Source organism: Moschus berezovskii, chromosome 17, assembly GCF_049115385.1.
Source record: "Moschus berezovskii isolate FMDL1 chromosome 17, NW_MosBer_1.0, whole genome shotgun sequence".
NCBI lineage: Eukaryota > Metazoa > Chordata > Mammalia > Artiodactyla > Moschidae > Moschus > Moschus berezovskii.
In genome coordinates, this window is record NC_142476.1 from 40140057 (window position 1) to 40161946 (window position 21890).

General features: G+C 48.9%; 1 protein-coding gene across 1 annotated transcript in view; it reads right to left on the reverse strand.

Annotated features, from left to right (window-relative positions):
- CASP9 (caspase 9) overlaps positions 1-21746 on the reverse strand; it is a 24315-nt gene extending 2569 nt beyond the window's left edge. Inside the window, exons 1-8 of the mRNA XM_055419269.2 lie at positions 21553-21746; positions 15803-16199; positions 9856-9890; positions 8789-8965; positions 8066-8155; positions 6748-6895; positions 2267-2446; positions 1529-1638 (exon numbers count right to left, since the gene is read on the reverse strand). Of these exons, the coding sequence (XP_055275244.2) occupies positions 1529-1638; positions 2267-2446; positions 6748-6895; positions 8066-8155; positions 8789-8965; positions 9856-9890; positions 15803-16199; positions 21553-21684 (1269 nt within the window). The 5' untranslated portion in view covers positions 21685-21746. The remainder of the gene's footprint in view (positions 1-1528; positions 1639-2266; positions 2447-6747; positions 6896-8065; positions 8156-8788; positions 8966-9855; positions 9891-15802; positions 16200-21552) is intronic.
- Between the last annotated feature and the right edge of the window lie 144 nt (positions 21747-21890).

A 21890-nucleotide genomic window follows, 5' to 3' on the forward strand; every position in this document is an offset into this window, starting at 1 on the left:
AAGTCAAAATAACGCCATTTGCAGCAATATGGATAGACTTAGAGATTGTCATACTGAGTGAAGTCAAACAAATACCATAAGTGAAGTAAAGTTGCTCAGTCGTGTCCGACTCTTTGTGACCCTGTGGACAGTAGCCTACCAGGCTCCTCAGTCCATGGAAATTTTCCAGGCAAGAGTACTGGAGTGGGTTGCCATTTCCTTCTCCAGGGGATCTTCCCTCCCGCATTGCAGGCAGACGCTTTACTGTCTGAGCCACCAGGGAAGCCCACATACACACTGCTGCTGCTGCTGCTGCTAAGTCACTTCAGTCGTGTCCGACTACTATATATAAAATAGATAACCAGTAAGAACTTACTGTTCAGCACAGGGGACTCTACTTAATAGTCTGTGACGGCCTATGTGGGAAAAGAATCTAAAAAAGAGTGGATAAGTGTATGTATAACTGATTCACTTTGCTGTTCACCTGAAATTATTAATAACACAACACTGTAAATCAACTATACTCCAATAAAAGTTTTCTAAAAAGAAAATTCAAAATTCACAAAATTCAAGTCAGATTAAAAGGTCTACATGAAGAAAAGTTGAGAGAACAGACTGGGCCTAGGAGTTGAGCACATTGCTTAGCCCTGATGGGCCCCCAACTGCCTGTGAGACTTTCTCCTCCACGGCCATGGCTCATGGCACCCCTGGAATCCTGCCAGGGATGGCCCTGCACCTGCTTTTCTCCTCTCCTCTGCTCAACAAAGCTCAGAGCCAGAGCCTCCCCAGGAGGAAGGAGTGGTCAGAGCTCTCACAGCCCCTTCTCGTGGCACAAAAACCTAAGCAGAGCAGGAGGGGACCCTGCATGTTCTGAGCCCCTTGGAGAAGCAACCACTCTGACTGGGGCACTGTCCAGCCGTGCTTCGCTATTCTCACTGGGGCCTCCCAAGTCGGGAGACACTAAAGAGATTCCTGATTCTTGAAGGTCAAAAGTAAAGACTACACAGAGGGGCAGAGGGTACAGGCCTGCAACCTGCCATCAGGGGCTGTGCTCAGGTACTAGGCCATTCCACGCTGGCAGTGAGGACTGGCTCCATCAGTGGGGAGTGTGGGAGGTGTCAGCCTGGGACCTCAGAGGCCAGGGAAGGCTGTCTTTGGCATAATGAGCAAATGTCACTGCAGGCAGTGTTGCTGTTTTAGTCACTTAGTCGTGTCCGACTCTTCTCAACCCCATGGACTGTAGCCTGCCAGGCTCCTCTGTCCATGGGATTCTCCAGGCAAGAATACTGGAGTGGTTTGCCATGCCCTCCTCCAGGGGATGTTCCTGATCCAGGGATCGAATCTGCATCTCCTCCACTGGCAGGCGGATTCTTTACCACTGAGCCACCAGGGAAGCCCCACTACAGGCAGTAACTTCGTGCATTTACAGAAGCAAAAGCATCAACCCTCAGGGCAGGCCTTTGACTTGCAGAAGAAATCTTTGGCTTGGGCTTGGAGCCCTGCTCACCCCCACCCTGGGGAGGACACACTGGCCCTCCAGCAGCCTCACCCTGAGGAGGAGGGTCTGAAGGTCCTCACAGTGAGCCCACTGCTCAAAAATGCTGTCCAGGGTCTCGATGTACCAGGAGCCGCTCTTGGGATCCCTCCAGGAGACAAAGCCTGTGGAAGGAGAAAGACTGAGCTTCGCTGGGGAGCCACCCTCCCCATGCAGGTGGGCCCACCCCCAGACCTTGACTGATGTCCATAGCCCTCCAGAGCCTGCATCTCTGGGCTCTGCGTGATCTTATTTCATCCTCACCACCACCCTGTGACTTTGGTTAAGGTTCTTGTTTTCCCAACAAGACAATCCAGCAGAGTAGAAGTCAAGTGAGCCTTCCAAGGGATAAGAAAGAAGGAAACAAACATTTGTCACACCTGCTGTGTGCCAGGCACTGGGCTCAGCAGTGGGCCAGCCACCTTGTTAAAATCACCATGATGATCCCCAAGGTACAGTTAATATTCCCATTTTAAAGATGAGAAGACTGAGGCAGGGCCAGGCCAAGGGTGAGGAGACTGAGGCACATCGAAACAAGGGTGCTTGCCTCCTTCCATTGTGCATTCTAGGCACTTTGACTGCCTCACCCTGAGCTGAAGCTCAGAGAGGTGAAGTAACTTACTCAAGGTCAGGGAGGCAACAAAGTGGCAGAACCAAGACTCACACCCAGGGCTTTCCCTCATAGCACTGCTGCTTCCAGGGCAGATGAAGGGGCCTGCTGGCCAGAAGGACAAGGTCTCCGGATCCGCTCACCTGGGAAGGTGGAGTAGGACACCAAGATGTCGCTGGGCGTGGGCAAACTAGACACGGCATCTGGCTCGTCAATGGAACCTGGGCCTTCCTGGAATGGGGTAGCATCTGTCTCAGGGTCGCTACTGGGGGTCTTATCTTCAGGGGAAGTGAAGGCCACCTCAAACCCTTGGTCTTTCTGCTCTGCAGGAAGCGGAAACAGACACAAGTTGTCGGTGAGACACCCAGATCAGAGCTCCCACTTCTCCGTGCCAGCAGCCCTGAGAGGCCTGATTTCCTCTGGAGCCAGGGGCCTAGTGCCGGGCCAACATGAGCAGGAAGCCTAAACAGGAGCTTTACTTTTACTAAAACAAAATTTTTACGTGTTCATTACATAAAGCGGGGACAGGGGGAGCAAGAATGCAGACATTTTTAAAACAACAAAAGAAACCAGTTAGACGGTATACACACCAAAGAACTGGAAACAGGTGTTCAAACAAGAACTTATACAGCAACGTTCATCATATTATTCACAGCAGACAAAAGGCAGAAACCACTCATGTGTCCAGGGACAGATGAATGGAGGTATAAACATCCAATAGAATACTACTCAAGCTTAAAAAGGGGTGAAATACTGCATCATAATACAATGTGGATGGGCCTCCAGAGTAGGCTAAGTGAAAGAAGCCAAATATCAAAGGCCACATGATATCCTGTCTACATGAAGTATCCAGAAGAGGCAAATCCAGAGAGAAGAAAGCAGATTAGTTGTTGCTGGGAGGGGGAATGGAGTGACTGCTACCGGGTATGGAGTTTCTTTGGGAGGAAGATGAAATGTTCTAGAATCAGATGGCGAGGATGTTCCCACAACATCGTGACTGTACTGACAGCCACTGAATTGAACAATTTTAAATGGTTAAAATGGCAAATTTTATTTTATGTCATTAAAGATCAAGTCACAGGCTTCCCTGCTGGCTCAGTGGTAAAGAAACAGTTTGCCAATGCAGGAGCCACAGGTTCAATCCCCGGTCTGGGAAGACCCCACATGCAACTGAGCCCGTGCGCCACAGCTATTGAGCCTGTGCTCTGGAGCCCGGGATTACTACTTCATAACTACAAAAGTCCAGACACCCTTGAGCCCAGCTCTGCAACAAGAGAGGCCACCTCTATCTGCAGATGTCCATCTGCAGATGAATGGATAAGAAAGCTTTGGTACATATACACAATGGAGTATTTTTCAGCCATCAAAAAGAATGCATTTGAATCAGTTTTAATGAGGTGGATGAAATTGGAGCCAATTATACAGAGTGAAGTAAGCCAGGAAGAAAAACATCAATACAGTATACTAATGCATATATATGGAATTTAGAAAGATGGTAACCTGAACCCTGTATACGAGACTGCAAAAGAGACATAGGCATATAGAACAGTCTTTGGGACTCTGTGGGAGAGGGTGAAGGTGGGATGATTGGGGAGAACGGCATTGTAGCATGTATTTTATCATAAGTGACCAGTCCAGGTTCGACGCATGATACAGGATGCTTGGGGCTGGTGCACGGGGATGACCTGGAGGGAGGATATGGGGAAGAGGGAGGTGGGAGGGGGGTTCAAGAAAGGGAACACATGTACAACCAGGGCGGATTCATGTCAATGTATGGCAAAACCAACCAATATATTAATGTAAGGTAATTTGCCTCCAATAAAATAAATTAAAAAAAAAAACTCAACATCCAAAAAAAAAAAAAAAGAAGCCCATGCACCACAACTAGAGAGTAGCCCCCCGCTCACTGCAACTGGAAAAAGCCTGTGTGCAGCTACGAAGACCCAGCACAGGCAAAAATTAAAAAACAAAAACTCAAGTCACGTTAGGGAGACCTGGAGGTCTGGTGGTTGAGTTACCACACTTTTACTGCAGGGGCAAGGGTTCGATCCCTGATAGGGAAACTAAGATCCCACAAGCTACACCACCAAAACAAGAGAAAGAAGGCACCTAAAAAGAGCTTCAGTAAAGACAGGCAGAGGGTAGACTGGCCCAGAGGTTTCTGGAGCAGGCGGCTGTGACCCAGTGTCCCTTGAAAGAAGGGAGAACTGTCCTGTGGGGAGAAATGGCACCTGTCAGGCAGGTCCTAGGGCAGGAGAGAGGGAGGGTTTGTGTGGCTGGATCCATGGTGGGTAACAGCAAGGAACGAGGGAGGTCACGGTTCACCTGGAGAACCTGGTGTCCCACCTGCAGGGGACAGAGATAGGACAGATGGCTCTGGAAACACCATAATAATAACCCCAATGTCGACTGACCTCTCACCTGAAGCTCAGAAACTTGGTAATCTGCAATCTCATGGCTAATACGCAGGGGACCAGGACTCCAGCCTACATTCTTCTGGCTCTCTGTTACCCTGCTGCTTCCCATGCGGGCCCCCCAAGCCTGCACGGGGGGCTTCTTAGATCTGTGAAAACTGGACTGCTACCCCAGGTCACTGCTTCCAGTTGTCTTCTTGACCAAGGTTCTGCCGCCCTGGGTTCCGGTAATGACCTGAAGTGGGACGGGGGAGGGCACCTGGGATGGGAGCCTGGGGCTGTGGCTGGGTCCACTGGGGGCAGCAGGGTGCGGTGGGGGAGGGGGCACCTCAGCGAGGGGGATGACACAGGAAGGGCCAGAGGAGACGGGGCGGGCAGAGGGGCTGACTCTGAAAATGGAGCAGAGACAGGCTCCGAGAGGGGAGGATGGGGGACAGAGGAAGAAGGGGGCCAGACAGGGGATACCGGCTGTGTCTCAATTCACGCGTCATCCTCCTACAAATCTGAGGGGAAGACCTCACCTACGGGTTATGCAGGTAAGGCACTGCTTTCCTCTTAAGGAGCCTCACTGATTCAAAACTCCTACGAAGAAGCCTGACTTCCCATGAGAATAAACACAGTGGGACGAGCAGCCATTCCCTCACGACATAAAATCCACAACCACTGTCGTCCCTGATTCTTCCTTTCTGGCCTCTCAGCATGACCTCCAAAGTTCTGGAGGGGTCACCCCCAAATCTCAGGCCCCTCTGTTCTGGCCAAGTTCATCACACAGCTTACTCACTGACATTTCACACCAGAGTTACTGACTCTGAGGTGCGTTCTTCCACCGTGTGCCCACGCTCTCTCTTAACGAAGGAGGGAGATGACATTTAGAAGATTTTAAAATTGTTTTAAATTGCAACAACAGTGAATCTTAAAATAGCAACACGAGTCACCAAAACCCAGGGCAGACCAGTTCAGAGACATGTAAAAACAGACACTGGCAGAGATCCGCAACCTTTGGCTATTTCTGGTCTCAGCTGACGGTGGCGCCCTCACGTGGCAACAGCGTTAAACACATGATCCCACTGCATTAAAACACAAGGGGGCGAAGCAGGGACCCGAATTTCAAAGGTGGCACCTTAATTCCTGCTTTCCAGCTCTGGAGTTCTCCTGTTCTCAGTTAATTGGTTCAGTTTTTATTGGTGGGAGTCTACATTACTTCAGATTTTGCTCACAGATATTTTTATATGGTTTTATTTCAGTCAAACAATTAGAATACACAAAAGATGCAAGCATACCATGGGCTTTGTGTCAGGCAGGGGCCCAGCTGTAGGGCAGGTGGGACTAGCCCTGCCCTCAGAGGGTTGACCAAGGGATGAGGCTATCTCAATACTAGGAGAAAATGCTAAGACAAGGGAAGAATAGGGGCTACAGGAGAACAAGGGCCAGCGAACCCTGACTCTGTGCAAGGAAGGGGATATTCAGGGAAGACTTCCTGAAAGCAGTGACAATAAGTTGTAACCAGAAGGATGGATGATTAACAGTTGGCCAGAAGATAAGGCAGAAGGATGGCACATAGGAAGGCTGAGGAGTAAGCCAGAGCCTGACATCCTAGGAAGCTTGAGCAGTGCTGGGGTAGGCACAGCATGCCAGGCAGGGGACGCAAAGAGGTCAGGGCCAGTTCACCTGGAGTTGACCTCATGTCCCATAATCCAGGACACACAATGTTCTTCTCTCTTCCCTCTTTATTTTACAAGAAAACTTAACAGTGAAATAGGGCTCAGGTTTAAAATCAGGACATACAGCAAAGCTACAAACAATCTAAATAATCCTTAAAAATTACTGACTCCCTAATACCTAAGCCTTTGAGAATTCCAACAGTTAATCCAGCCGTGGCCTCCCTTTCTCTGTAACAGTGGGAGGGAGGTGTGTTGATGGAGGTCAGGAGAATGACAGGAGGTAAGGAAAATGAAAGAAGTTTCCTCTTTCCTCTGCGTTGTTTGCTTTTGCCGAGTCTGAGGTTGAAGTGGCCACAGTTGAATCATCCCCTGATGTTACAGCATCATGAGATGCAAACCTCTAAAAGTTAGACAGAGTTCAGGCTACTCCAACTAGATGGAGGTGCCAGTTTCGGACAGCAGTGACCATGTTTGGGACCCCCTGGATGCCTGGATCGACCTCTACTCTCCCACTAGCTTCATCAGCAGTGACACTGAGGACCGGCTTACCTCCACCACAGGCTTGGATGAAGAAGAGCTTGGGCTTCCCTCCCAAGCTGGGGCAGCCAGTTCCATTGAAGGTGTTCACAATTCTCTCAACGGACACAGGACATCCATCTGTGCCATAAACAGCCCCTGGGAACTGGAGGTGGCTGGCCTAGAAGACCAAGAACTCTGGTGACAAACCCAAGAAGTTACAGTAGGAATCCAATGGCCTGTTTGTGCAGAGGCTTCATGGGGACCGAGAATTTAGAAGGTTCCACCCGGGGCACAAGGCTGAGTAAAACACAGCAGACTGTTCCTGGGCAGCCTCAATTCCAAGGGTCTCAAACTCACATGCCTATAAGCACCAGATAGCCTAACTCAAGAACACCGGCCAGCTTCCTCTAGACTGGTTGTTCTCAAAGTGTGGTCCCTGGACCGGCAGTATCAGCATCACCTGGAAACTTACAAGACATGCAAATTTCCACCCAGACTTCCCAAATCAGAATCCTGGGTAGTGGGGACCAGAAATCTGGCCCTTCGGGTGCCTCTGTTACAGCTACATTGAGAACGACTACTCTAGAGCAATTCCTCTCAAACATTGTGTTTACAGGAGTCTTGTTAAGGTACAGGCTCTGAATAAGAACCTACATTCTCCCGAGCTGCCAGGCGATGCACATGCTGCTGTCCAGGGGCCACACTGTGAATGAAAGGACCAAAGGGGTGGCCCCAGTCCAGCCACAGGCCAGAATTTTGCTCTTTGAGGATGAGGGCCTGATGAGTCAGACCTTTGTGGTTTTTCAGGACAAGCTGAAAATCACGACTTCCGTGCCACAGTTGCCAGTTTTGAAAACACTGTACAATCCATTGGGGTTGTTACCTCTGCTTTGTCCAACACCTCAACTCAAAAGATGAGGAAACTGAGGCCCAGAAACGGGCGGAGACTTGGCCACAATGACCCAGCACATTAGTGGTCAAGGCCAAAGTGGGTCCCAGTGTCCCAACTCACAGCCAGCAGAAAAGGGCCCGGAACAACGTCCAGGAGGACATAAAACAGGAGCTGGGAGCTCTTATAAGCTGTGCCCAGCTCTGAACAAAATCCAGCTTACCTCTTCTTGCCTCTCCCAGATGGTTTCTCCCAGGGTCACAGCCCTCCCACCCAGGAGGAGCACCCAACTCCTCAGAGGGCCACATGACTTCTGAGAAAACAGCAGGAGGTGGACAGGACCCTGTGGCTCTTCCCACAAAGGCCAGGGTGTCTTGGACACAGGAAGGGACGAGGCTCCTGCAGGGCCTCCCGAGGCAGCCTTCCTGGGCACCTGCTAGAGGAGGTGAGGCCACCTACCTGACAGCCGTGAGAGAGGATGACCACCACGCAGCAGTCCAGAGCGCCGTGGTCCCGCCGCGCCAGCTGCATCAAAGCCTGAACCATTTGCTACAAGAGAGGGTCGTGGGTGAGCCCGACCACTGATGGATTAGGTCCTCATCCTGGGCCAGTCCCCTGCTCCCAGGGCCAGTAGTGAAATAAGGACAGTCACAATGATCACAAGAGAAGACTGGGGAAGAGATGCTGGGCTAGGTACTCTTTATTTATTCCTACAATGTGCCTGGTGGCTCAGACAGTAAAGAATCTCCCTGCAATACAGGAGACCTGGATTCGATCCCTGGGTCAGGAAGACCCTGGAGGAGGAAATGGCAACCCACTCCAGTATTCTTGCCTGGAGAATTCCATGGGCAGATGAGCCTGGTGAGCTACAGTCCATGGGGTCGCAAAGAGTCAGACATGACTGAGCGACTAACGCTTACCTAATGCAACCCTAGAAGGTGAGCACGGTTCTCGCTTTATAGACAGAAAAGCTCAGGCTCGGGAGTCACACAGGGAGTGGGGGAGTCAGTCCTCAACCTGGGTCTCTGAGTCTGGAGCTCTCGCTGGTAACCACTGAGCAACACTGCCTCTTGCGGTCCTACAGACTGAAGGGCTCGTCTTGGGGAGTCGCTGGTTTTCAGGGGCCCTCTGTAGGACACTACCCCATGAGCCCCCATTTCTATCCGTGCACAGGGCCCATACCTTGGCAGTCAGGTCACATTTCACCTCCACTGTAAACTGCAGCAGGTTGAAGCGTCGCTGCATCCTCTCACAGTCGATGTTGGAGCCCGTGCGGGTCCTGAGACCCGACTCGCAGCAGAAGTTCACATTGTTGATGATCAGGCAGTGGCCGCAGGGGTCTGCATTCAGGATGTAGGCCTGCCCAAGCAGAGGGACCAGCGTAAACTGGCATCTCACTGCACTCCTCAGGAGAGACGGTGACCCCCTGAGTCTCACCCATGGGGAGGACAGTCTGGAGAGATGGGACAGAGCCCGCAGTCTGCCTCCCTCTGAAAAGGGTGTCTGGCATCCACACCACACACACGTAGCTGTGTAACGGATGATCAGCTAAACCTGGGACAGAAGATTAGCTCCCCTCAGAGTACTCAGGATGGAACCGCTAGCTGAGAAATCCAGCTCCCCTAGACACTGACCCCCAAAGGACCAACAGGTCGCCCAGTCCTGGAGAGTACTGACAATCGCATGATCAGCTCTGCTGGCAGACTCCTGCCCAAGTCACCCTTGGAGAGCCTGAGGCCACTTCCTCTCGAGGTTCAGTGTTTCTCTAGTAATTCTCTCTCACAGCAGCCTGGGTTTTTTTGCTGTTGTTGTTTATGGCACTCTACAATATTTACACTTATGTATTTCTTTGTATGACTAGTCTCCACTAGGCTGATGGCTCCATGAATGCTAGAAACTTGAGTGGTTGGTTCCCAGGTGTCCTAGTGCTAAGTTCAGGCTGACACAGGGGAGCCACACAATAAATACTGTGTCTGAGACAGGGAGTGACTGGGCCCAGGGTAGGTACCACAGCAACTCTCATACTGACCCCTCCTTAGATCTAACCTGACTTCACAGATGAGAAAAGAGCAGGGTTAGACAATCCGCTTCAGGAGAGCTGTACCAGGGTCAGGGAGCTGTAGGGGGCCCAGGACTGAGCTGGGCTGAGCTCCCGGGGCTCCTGACACAGCTGCAGGAAGGACCTGGGACGTGGAGAGCAGAAGAGCCGAAAGCCTACACAATCGGCCCCAAACGACATGAAGACTCACCAGATCGGCATTTCTCTTGGCTTGGTCCTGAGCACCTGGAGAGAGAGGGGAAACGTGAATGTCAGGGTCCAACAGGGAAGGGACAAGGGACCCTGTGAGGACACCTCCCACAGAAACACAGGAGAGCAGGAACTCAGGAACTCCCGGGGACTGCTGGTGAAGTCAAGCGGCACAGCCACCGTGGGGAACTATGTAGAAGTTTCCAGGGGTTTCCCTGGTGGTACAGTGGATAAGAACCCACCTGCCAATGCAGGGGACACAGGCTTGATCCCTGGGATGCACCACAATGACTGAAGACCGTGCTCCGCAACAAGAGAAGCCACTGCAATGAGAAGCCCGTGCACCACAAGGAAGCGTAGCCCCCGCTCGCCTCAACTAGAGAAAGCCCATGCACAGCAATGAAGACCCAGCACAGACAAAAATAAAATAATTTTTTAAAAAAGACATTTAAAAAAAAAAGTTTCCAATAGGGTTAAACATACACCTACTCTCTGACCAGCAACTCTACTCCCAGGTATGTAGCCAAGAGAAACGTGCACAGTGGGCTCCAAACCACTTGGCCATGAATGATCATCCACAAAGCCTTATTCATACTCCCCGAACTAGAAACAACCCAAACATCCATCAGCAAGTGGATGGGTAAGCCAATTGTGACACAACTATACAAAGGGACATGACAGAGCTTAAATAGGAAGGAGGTACATGCAACACCATGGATAACTGCAAAAACACTATTCTGAGTCTTAAGAAAGCCAGCAGAGTGCATACGGTGTGATTCCATTTATGTGACATTCTAGAACAGAGAGACACAGGGACGCTCCAGGCCTGCTCCCTCTCTGTGGAATCCACGGAGCCCAGCACACGGTAAAGTGAACGTGAAAGTGAGAGTCTCTCAGTCGTGTCCGACTCTTTGCAACCCCGTGGGCTATACAGTCCATGGGGCTCCAGCACACACCAAACAGCTGAAGAATGAATAAACAAGTAAAGGTGTGATTTTTCTTTCAGTATCAAAAGAGTTTTCATTTCAATTAGCAAGACGTCAACTGACCACCAGCCTACAAGGTTATGGGACTTTTTCTTTTTTAAATAAATAGACATTGACCATCACCCAGTCATGCCAGAGACTATACTCATGATCCAACCATGGTGCCATTCATAACTCAGAGCAGGCCTGGACCTTGTTAGGAGCTATTCTTTTGCCAGTTTAAAAGTCATGCCATAAATGCATTTACATTCCATATTTTAAATTAGAAACGGTTTTACCTAGCCTGAAAACTCCCATTAGACCACAGACTTAATTCTTAAACAACTGCTCATTTCCAAAATTCCACTGCACTCCCCAAAATACCATTATCTACTACTGAAAATACCATTTTCAGTATTAGAAAATGCCAATACTACTGAATACTACAAATGTCAATACTACTAATACCAATACTACCGAATATACCACTATCTACTATATAACCAGATGTGAGAATTGGACCATAAAGCAGGCTAAGCACTGAAGAATTGACGCTTTCGAGTTGTGGTGCTGGAGAAGACTCTTGAGAGTCCCTTGGACTGCAAGGAGATCAAACCAGTCAATCCTAAAGGAGATCAACTCTGAATATTCATTGGAAGGCCTGATGCTGAAGCTGAAGCTCCAATACTCTGGCCACCTGATGCAAAGAGCCAACTCATTGGAAAAGACCCTGATGCTGGGAAAGATTGAGGGCAAAAGAAGAAGAGGCAGAAGAGGATGAAATTAGACACTGACTCAATGGACATGAACCTGAGCAAACTTGCGGAGATAGTGAGGACAGGGGAGCCTGGTGTGCTGCAGTCCATGGGGTCACAAAGAGTCGGACATGACTTAGCGACTGAACAGCAGCAGCAACTACTGCTGAAGAATGTGTTTATTTCCTGAACTGGCAGTAATGATCCGCAAAGTGAGAAAGTAACACTATCAAAATGGCAGAATAAGAGTTTTCCACCACCTTCATTATCCCAAAGAACACTGATTTTTGACAATCACCCAGACAAGAATGCCTTTGTGGAAGTGCAAGAGTCTAGCAGAGAAGCTGCAGTATACCACTGGTGCAAAATTCTAATTACATAGGACTGATGCTAAAACTGAAACTCCAATACTTTGGCCACCTCATGCGACGAGTTGACTCACTGGAAAAGACTCTGATGCTGGGAGGGATTGGGGGCGGGAGGAGAAGGGGACAACAGAGAATGAGATGGCTGGATGGCATCACCAGCTCGATGGACATGAGTTTGAGTGAACTCTGGGAGTTGGTGATGGACAGGGAGGCCTGGCGTGCTGTAATCACATGGGATCGCAAAGAGTCGGACACGAGTGAGGGACTGAACTGAACTGAACTGAACTGAGGACACATTGAAGAATAAAGACTAGAGGAGATTGCTCCTTCTTCATATTCAAAGACAACAACACAAGACTTTGAGGAACATGAAAAATTAAGGAAACAAGACACCACCAAAAACACACAATGGAAATCTATAATTTGCCCAATAAAGAATTCAAAATTGTTGTTTTAAGGAAGCGAAGTGAGCTATAAGAAATCATAGAAAGACAATATATATACCCAGAAGTGGAACTGCTGGATCATACAATATTACTATTTTTTTTTCAAGTATTAGGGCTTCCCAGGTGGCTCAGATGGTAAAGAATCCACTGACAATGCAGGAGACCTGGGTTCAGTCCCTGGGTTGGGAAGATCCCTGAAGAAGGGAATGGCTACCCACTCTGGTATTCTGGCCCGGAAAATTCCACAGACTGTATGGTCAATAGGGTCACAAAGAGCTGGACACAACTGAGCGACTTTCACTTTCATACCTGCTGAACAAGTAAATCTTAAATGTTCTCACCACATATACAAAAAAAATGTTAATTATGTGAGTTGATGGATGTGCTAACTAGCCTTCAGTTCAGTTCAGTCGCTCAGTCGTGTCCAACTCTGCGACCCCATGGACCACACCACGCCAGGCCTCCCTGTCCATCACCAACTCCTGGAGTTCACTCAAACTCATGTCCATCGAGTCGGTGATGCCATCCAGCCATCTCATTCTCTTTCGTCCCCTTCTCCTCCTGCCACCAATCCCTCCCAGCATCAGAGTCTTTTCCAGTGAGTCAACTCGTCCCATGAGGTGGCCAAAGTATTGCAGTTTCACCTTTAGCATCAGTCCTTCCAATGAACACCCAGGATTGATCTCCTTTAGAATGGACTGGTTGGATCTCCTTGCAGTCCAAGGGACTCTCAAGAGTCTTCTCCAGCACCACAGTTCAAAAGCATCAATTCTTCGGCGATCAGCTTTCTTCACAGTCCAACTCTCACATCCATACATGACCACGGGAAAAACCATAGCCTTGACTAGACGGACCTTTGTTGGCAAAGTAATGTCTCTGCTTTTTAATGTGCTATCTAGGTTGGTCATTACTTTCCTTCCAAGGAGTAAGCGTCTTTTAATTTCATGGCTGCAATCACCATCTACAGTGATTTTGGAGCCCAAAAAAATAAAGTCTGACACTGTTTCCACTGTTTCCCCATCTATTTCCCATGAAGTGATGGGACCAGATGCCATGATCTTAGTTTTCTGAATGTTGAGCTTCAAGCCAACCTTTTCACTCTCCTCTTTCACTTTCATCAAGAGGCTTTTTAGTTCCTCTCCACTTTCTGCCATAAGGGTAGTGTCATCTGCATATCTGAGGTTATTGATATTTCTCCCGGCAATCTTGATTCCAGCTTGTGCTTCTTCCAGCCCAGCGTTCCTCATGATGCACTCTGCACATAAGTTAAATAAGCAGGGTGACGATATACAACTTTGATGTACTCCTTTTCCTATTTGGAACCAGTCTGTTGTTCCATGTCCAGTTCTAACTGTTGCTTCTTTAGTGTGGTCATTTTTCTATAACACATCCGAGTATCAAATCGTCACCTTAAACTAATACAATGTGTTATACATCAATTATATCTCAATAAAGATGGAAATTTTTTTTTCAATTTTTACCTAAAAAAAAAAATCTACAAAGCAAAATGGTTGCTCTTGAGAGGTCCATAGGCCATAGTGACATATAGAGGGAGTAAACTGACAAAGGCACTAAAAGAAAGAGGTAGGGAGGGAGTTCCCTAGCGGTCCAGTGGTTGACAGGAGTTCATTCCAGGAAGATCCCACATGCCTCGGGGCAACTAAGTCCATGTGCCAAAACTACTGAACCTCGAACCCTAGGGCCCATGCTCCGCAACAAGAGAAGTCACTGCAATAAGAAGAGTAGGCTTTGCTCGCTACAACTAGAGAAAGCCCAAGTGCAGCCAGACCCAGCACAGCCAAATAAATAATTTTTAAAAAACAAAGAAAAGAGGTAAGGAAGGCTCCAGGCAGCAGTCACTGCACTAACAAAGGCAGGGAGGGGTTCCAGTCCCACATGGAGGATAAAGTAGTCAGATACAACATGCATGAAACCCATTTCTCCCAAAATGACAGCTTCCAAAGGGACAAGAAGCACATATGGGCAAGTGTGTGTGCAAAAGAATCAGTCATAACCTGAGCATCACTGAGCACATGCCCATGGCTCCAGCAGAGAAGGCAGGAAACACACCCCCTCTGCTGCCTAAGGGAAGGAAGGGTACATGTCCTAGTGCTGGGCCTAAGCAATGTACAGGACTTCCCTGGTCATCCAGTGGCTGAGACTCCAAGCTCCCAATGCAAGGGGCCTAGGTTCGATCCCTGGTTGGGGAACTTGATCCCACGTGACGCAACTAAAGATCCCACATGCCACACTACTAATTCTATTATTAACATCCATTCCATTGCAATGGCCAACTGGGCAACCATGAAACAGAAAGTGCTAGGTCTCCACATGCTGCCCTGGAAACAAAGCCCTAAGAAAAAACCACATGCGCATCAACAAGAGAATGGTTAAATAACCTGTGGATGATTCAGAATAAGAACTACCTCGCAATGAAATAGAATTAACTTCTGATACACACAATAGCATGAGTGAATTTCACAAATATAATGATGGCAAGAGAAGGCAGACTCAAAGAGTACATAGGATTTCATTTGCACTGAAGTTCAAGGACAATCAAAAGGGATCTGTGGCAATAGAGATCAAAATCGTGATTCCTTTGGAAGGGGGAAGAGTGGGAACAGACTGGAAAGAAGTACAGAGAGTCTGAAAGGACACCAGCATGCTCTGTATGGTAATAATCTGGAATGTGGTTATCTGTGTCTTGCTGTTTAGTCACTAAGTCATGTCCAGCTTTTTGCAGTCTCATGGCCTGCAACCCGCCAGGCTTCTCCATCCATGGGGTCTCCCAGGCAAGAACTGGAGTGGGTTGCCATTTCCTTCTCTAGGGCATCTTCCCCACCCAAGGATCAAATCCACGCCTCCTACAGTGGCAGGCAGATTTTTTACTGCTGAGCCACCAGGGAAGCCCAATTGTTAAAAACTATCCAGCTGCAGTCTTTGGATTTATGTATTTTACTGGATGTAGCTTTGTGACCATAGGCAATTATTTTACCTCCCTGAGTCTTGGGTTCCTCATCAACAAGAATGGGTCTAATGATGCCCTGCTTTGCAGGGTTGTGAGGAGAGGAGGTAAGGGTATGTACAGCGCCTACTTGAGACAGACTCTAACAGACTCCTCCTTCCTGTCCCCAAGCCTGCGCTAGTCCACTCGACTCACCTGGACCCAAAGGCAAATGACAAACACTAGATCGATCTGGAAACACTGATCAAAACCCATGACATCCAAACCAGACTTCAACACATGCTTTTCAGAGGAGGGGCTCTCCTGAACCCCTACTGGAATATTCCACCCATCCCCTATGAGTACTCAGAAAGACAACACCAAAATTAAGTTTTGAAGCTCAGGCTACCACTGATCACTTGTCAATGACTGCTTGGTACACCCACCCACCACCCCCTCTTGGTACTCACAGACATCAGTGAATCCTCCAGAACCAACGTCCACTGGCCTGGGTACCTCTGGTCTGAGAACCTCAGGCCTGAGCTTGGCTGGCCAGAGCTCCTCTGGCCCCAGCACCACTGGAGCAAGTTTTCCTTGACTCGGCTTTGATGGGTCCTGCTTCATCACTCTCAGCTCCTCTGGTTTGAGGCCCTCTGGTCCGAGCACCACCGGCTTGAGATCCAGGGGCCTGATGGCCTCCACATCCTGTTTTGCTGCTTGTCTGCTGGTCTTCAATAATGAAGCCAGAGTATCCTGGCCTGTGTCCTCCAAGCAGGAGATGAACAAAGGAAGAGCCTGACTCCCTCGAGTCTCTAGATCTATGATCAGCTGCCTGGCCTGATCGCGCCGAGATCCTGAGCCCGCCCTCTGTTTGGAAAGAAAGACATGTCACTATTATCCACACACTTTGCTGTGATTCTCACCCTGACCCCTCAATTCCCATCTACCTAAGTCTAAACAATCAGGCACATGGGCAAAAATCGAGCCTGAGGTTACTCTGAGCATAGGCAACCTGCCAGTCTTCATTTATCTATTCAGTCTCTACGTCAGGGATGTCTACTGTGTGCCCAGAATGGGCCAGGTGCTGAAAATGCAGGAGAGAATAGTCTGTCTTCACGGAGTGACTTCTAGTGGAGGATGCAAACATGAGCTTCCCTGGCTGTCCGGTGATTAGGAGTCTGCCTGCCAATGCAGGGGACACAGGTTCAATCCCTGGTCCAGGAACTAAGATCCCACACGCCATGGGGCAACTGAGCCCGTATGCCACAGTCACTGAAGCCCACGTGCCCTAGAGCCTGTGCTCCACCACAAGAGAAGCCACTGCAATGAGAAGCCCGTGTACCGCAACTGGAGAGTAGCCCCCACTTGCCACAACCAGAAAACGTCCATGCAAACAACAAGAAGCCGGTGAACTGCAGTGAGAGGTCTCAGGCCGTGAGACCCAGTGCAGCCAAAAACAAAAACTGATAATCAATGGGGAAAGAAAAAAAAAAAGACAATGACACAGCAAAGACAGAAATGCCAGAAGGAAAATCACAAGGGGCTGGAAGGATACAGGTGCATTCAATCCAGACGAGAAATCAGGGAAGCCTCCAGGAGGGGCCTGAGCCCCAAGAACACTAAGAAAGGAATAGTGAATTCGGAGAAATGGGAGATTAAGTTGGATGGGAGAGAGATCTTTGCACAGTCATGCCAAGAAAGCTGTGAGAGCTACCTAAGAGCTTTAAGAAAGAAGTGACAGTGTCCAACCTGCCTTTTAAAAAACTCATTCTGGGGGCAAAGTGGACAATGGCAGGGAGTGGCCACAGCCAAGTTGCTGCTGCTGCTGTTGCTGCTAAGTTGCTTCAGTCGTGTCCGACTCTGTGCAACCCCATAGATGGCAGCCCACCAGGATCCCCCATCCCTGGCATTCTCCAGACAAGAACACTGGAGTGGGTTGCCATTTCCTTCTCCAATGCATGAAAGTGAAAAGTGAAAGGGAAGTCGCTCAGTTGTGTCTGACTCTTAGCGACCCCATGGACTGCAGCCTACCAGGCTCCTCCGCCCATGGGATTTTCCAGGCAAGAGTACTGGAGTGTGTTGCTATTGCCTTCTCCACAGCCAAGTTAGGTGGTGGCAAAGACTTGCAGCTGGAATGGAGATAAGTGAGAGGACAGACAGAAGAAATAAGGAGGAGAAATCCACAAGACTTGGACTGTGAAGTTGCAGGAGCGGTCAAGGTTAACAAGTGTCGGGATGGTAAGACCAGAGAAGGAGACAGGGAGCAGGAGGAAGATGCTGGTTATCTGCTGGTTCTTCTTTGAGGCCCAACTCTGGGCAAGTTCCACAGGGCTAAGACACCACCCTATTCACAAATACCCTACAGCAGTGTGATCCAAGAGAATTTTTCATGACAATGGAAATCTTTATCTGAGCTGTCCAAAATGGCAGCCATTATCCACATGTAGCTACTGAGCACTTGGGTCATGTGACTAAGGAGCTGCCTTTTCTGGGTTCAATTTTAATTACTTCATATTTACATTTAAATAGCCACACGTGACTAATGGACACTACACTGAACAGCACATGCTTCAGTCAAGTCCAGCTCTTTGCAACCCTATGGACTGTAGCCTGCAATGAGATTTTTCAGGCAATAATACTGGAGTGGGTAGCCATTTCCTTCTCCAGGGGGTCTTCTTGTCCCAGGGATTGAACCTGTGTCTCTTATGTCTCCTGCACTGGCAGGTCATTTCTTTACCACTAGCACCACCTGGGAAGCTCCTTGAATAGCACATATTTGTATCATCACTGAGATGATTAATTTTCATTAGCGAAAGTTAGCTACATGCATACTTCTCTACAAGTAAGTCATGGGGTTTTGATTTCTCTCAATGTTTATAAACATTCACAGACACGTGTTAAACCCATCATTTCATTTAGTCCTCTTCAACAACCTTGTAAAGAGGTTAAATTACAATTACTCCCACCTTAAGGATGAAGGAAACTGAGTCTAAGAAAGTTGCTGCAACTTGCTAATATGTAATATGTCACAGAGCCAGGATGACAGCCCAGATCCATGTGGTTCTGCCATACTAGGAGTGGTAAAACGGTGGCCCATTGTTCATAACACATTCTTTAAAAATTCTGAATTTGTTGCTAACATTTATTTTTAATTTTATATTGGAGTATATTTGATAATAATGTCTTAGTTTCAGGTATACAACAAAGTGACTCAGTTATACAAGTATCTATTCTTTTTTATATACCAGACCACCTTACCTGCCTCCTGAGAAACCTGTATGCAACAGTTAGAACCAGACATAGAGCAACAGAACTGGTTCAAAATTGGAAAGGAGTACATCAAGACTTATATGGTCACCCTGCTTATTTAATTTCCATGCAGAGTACATCATGTGAAATGCCGGGCTGGATTAAGCACAAGCTGGAATCAAGAGTGCCAGGAGAAACTTCAACAACCTCAAATACGTAGATGATACCACTCTAACGGCAGAAAGCGAAGAGGACTAAAGAGCCTCTTAATGAAGAAAAAAAAAGAGCCTCATAATGAAGGTGAAAGAGGAGAGTGAAAAAGCTGGCTTAAAACTCAACATTCCAAAAACTAAGATCATTGCATCCGGTCCCATCACTTCATGGCAAATAGATGGGGAAAAAATAGAAACAATGGCAGATTTTTTTTTTCTTGGATTCCAAAATCACTATGGACAGTGATTGCAGCCATGAAATTAAAAGACACTTGCTCCTTGGGAAAAAAAAAACTATGACAAACCTAGACAGTGTATTAAAAAGCAGAGGTCTATACAGTCAAAGCTATGGTTTTTCCAGTAGTCAAGTACGGATGTGAGAGTTGGACCACAAAGAAGGCTGAGTGCCAAAGAATTGATGCTTTCAAACTGTGTTGCTGGAGAAGACTCTTGAGAGTACCTTGGACTGCAAGGAGATCAAACCAGTCAGTCTTAAAGGAAATCAACCCTGAATATTCATTGGAAGGACTGATGCTGAAGCTGAAACTCCAATACTGTGACCACCTGATGCAAAGAGCCAGCTCACTGGAAAAGATCCTGGGAAAGATTGAAGGCAGGAGGAGAGGGAGTGACAGAGGATGAGATGGTTGGATGGCATCACTGACTCAATGGACATGAGTTTGAGCAAACTCCAGGAGATAGTGAAGAAAAGGGAAGCCTGGGGTGCTGTAGTCTATGGGGTCACAAAGAGTCAGACACAACTTATCAACTGAACAACACAATTCTTTTTCAAATGGGTTTTCCCTTTGGGTTATCACAGATTACAGAGCAGAGTTCCCTGTGCTACTTTTGCTAACATGTAAAATCAGGAAACAGGAATTCCCTGGTGGTCCAGTGGTTAAGATTCCTCACTCTCACTGGAAGGGCCTGGGTTCAACCTCTGGTCAAGGAACTATAGATCCTGCAAGCCTCAGGGTGCGGCCAAAAAAACCAAAATAATTTCCCCCTTGAAATGGCAACCCACTCTAGTATTCTTGCCTGAAGAATCCCATGGACAGAGGAGCCTGGGCTACAGTCCATGGGGTTGCAAAGGGACAGACATGACTGAGTGACTAATACTTTCATTTTTCTCAATATAAAAGATCTGGCAATACTGGGCCAGCATTCTTGTATGATCATACTCAGCTGGAGTCAGAGAGCAGGGCAGAGGCTGCCCATTCTACTGCCCACCTGTTTTGCCTCCAAGGACATTCATGTTTATCACTCCTGTGAATGTTCCTGATAGTAAGCATATGACCTCAAATTATTTCTACTCCTTAGTACACAGCAGATGCTCCTAAGACTTGTCTTAATATTATACATTGGGACTTCCCATGTGATATTTGTCCTATTAAAGACTTCCTCAATGGTCAGGCCAAGTTCCTGGATAATGCAGAAACTGGCCTGCAAGCAGCCCACAGGGCACTATGCAAGGGCCTCTAGGAAGCCACACATTTCCACTGTATCTCCTGGTAAGAAATACACCCTGTTCCCTCCTGACCTCATAGGCCTGTGATGAGGGTCAAATAAGACAAAGATATGACAGTGCTTTTAAAGAGAACTTCAGGGACTTTCTTGGTGGTCCAGAGGCTGGGGATCCACCTGCCAATGCTGGGGACATGGATTTGATTCCAGGTCCGGGAGGATCCCACATGCCACAGAGCAACTGGACCCATGGTCTGCAACTACGGAGCCAGAGGTCTAGAGCCCTTGAGCTGCAACAAGAGAAGCCACTGAAATGAGAGGCCCACCCACTGCAACTAGAGAGAGCCTGTGCATAGTAACAAAGACCCAGCACAGCCAAAAATAAACGCTTTTAAAGAGAACCTCAAATGTTTGCTTTTATTATTCTCTTCACTATCTGCAGTAGGCCCCTCATCTCCAAACCCCTTAAAAGACACATAACACACGAGGGGCTGGCCAAGGAGGACAGGGCAAAGACAGGTACCATCTGATGGGTCCTCATTCTGTGCCTGAAGCTTTTCTGTTTCACACCCGTATCTCTTCTAGCCCTCACGGCAGTCTGACGTTTTTCCCATTTCACAGCATGGGAAACTGAGGCTCAAAGAGAATACAGTGCCAGGCAGTCAGACCTTCCTAGTGGGTGCTCTGAACCTCCACTCTCGTGCATGCTCAGAAGCTCAGTCATGTCTAACTCTTTGGGAACCCCATGGACTGTAGCCCACCAGGCTCCTCTGTCCATGTGATTTCCCAGGCAAGAATACTGGGGTGGGTTGCCATTTCCCTCTCCAAGTGTTCTTCCCCACCCAGGGATCAAATCCATGTCTCCTGCATTGCAGGTGGATTCTTTACCACTGAGCCACCTGAGAAGCCGGAACTCCACCCTAGAGGAAGAAAAAACAGGTATGCTCTAGACAGGCATCCAGCACTGCAGCAGTTCACGGGTGTACTTGCTCGTGCAAGGCGTGTAATCGCTTTAGCAAACCCTCTAGAAGGTGTTTGGGGGTTGTTTGGTTCCTCTGAGAAATTTAGCAGGCTCGACGCCCTGGGGGAAAACGGGGTTCCCTCATGATGGTTCCCCAAAGGGAAGGGGTACTGTGTGGCACAGACGGGGGAGGGGGGCGACCCGAAGGGGGAGAGGCGAGGGCGGGAGCCGGGCCATTAAGTCACGGTGTGGCTTCAGCAACCTTCTCCGCGCGGCCTCGCAGTCCCCAACTGTGACCTGAAGTCTGCGCAGCGCGGGAAGCTGGGGACCGTACCTGAATGTCCTCGATCATGTCGGGAGTGAAGAGCTCGCGGTTCAGCAGCGCGTCCCAAAGCGAGGCAACCTGCAGCTCACCGACCAGCGGCACCCGACACCGCCGCAGGAGCCGCCGGTCGGCCTCGTCCATGGCGGACAGACGGCAGGGACCCCCGCCGCTTCTGTCCGCTTCCGGGCTTCGGCCGCCGCGCCCCGCCCTCTCCCCAGGACCTGCCCCCCGACCTGCCCCAGCGTTGCGGCCCGCCTCCATCGCCCACGCCCCGGGGTCCAACCGCCCCCAAGACCCACCTCCGCGTCACTGCGCGCTCCCAGGCCCCGCCACGCCGCTACATCCAG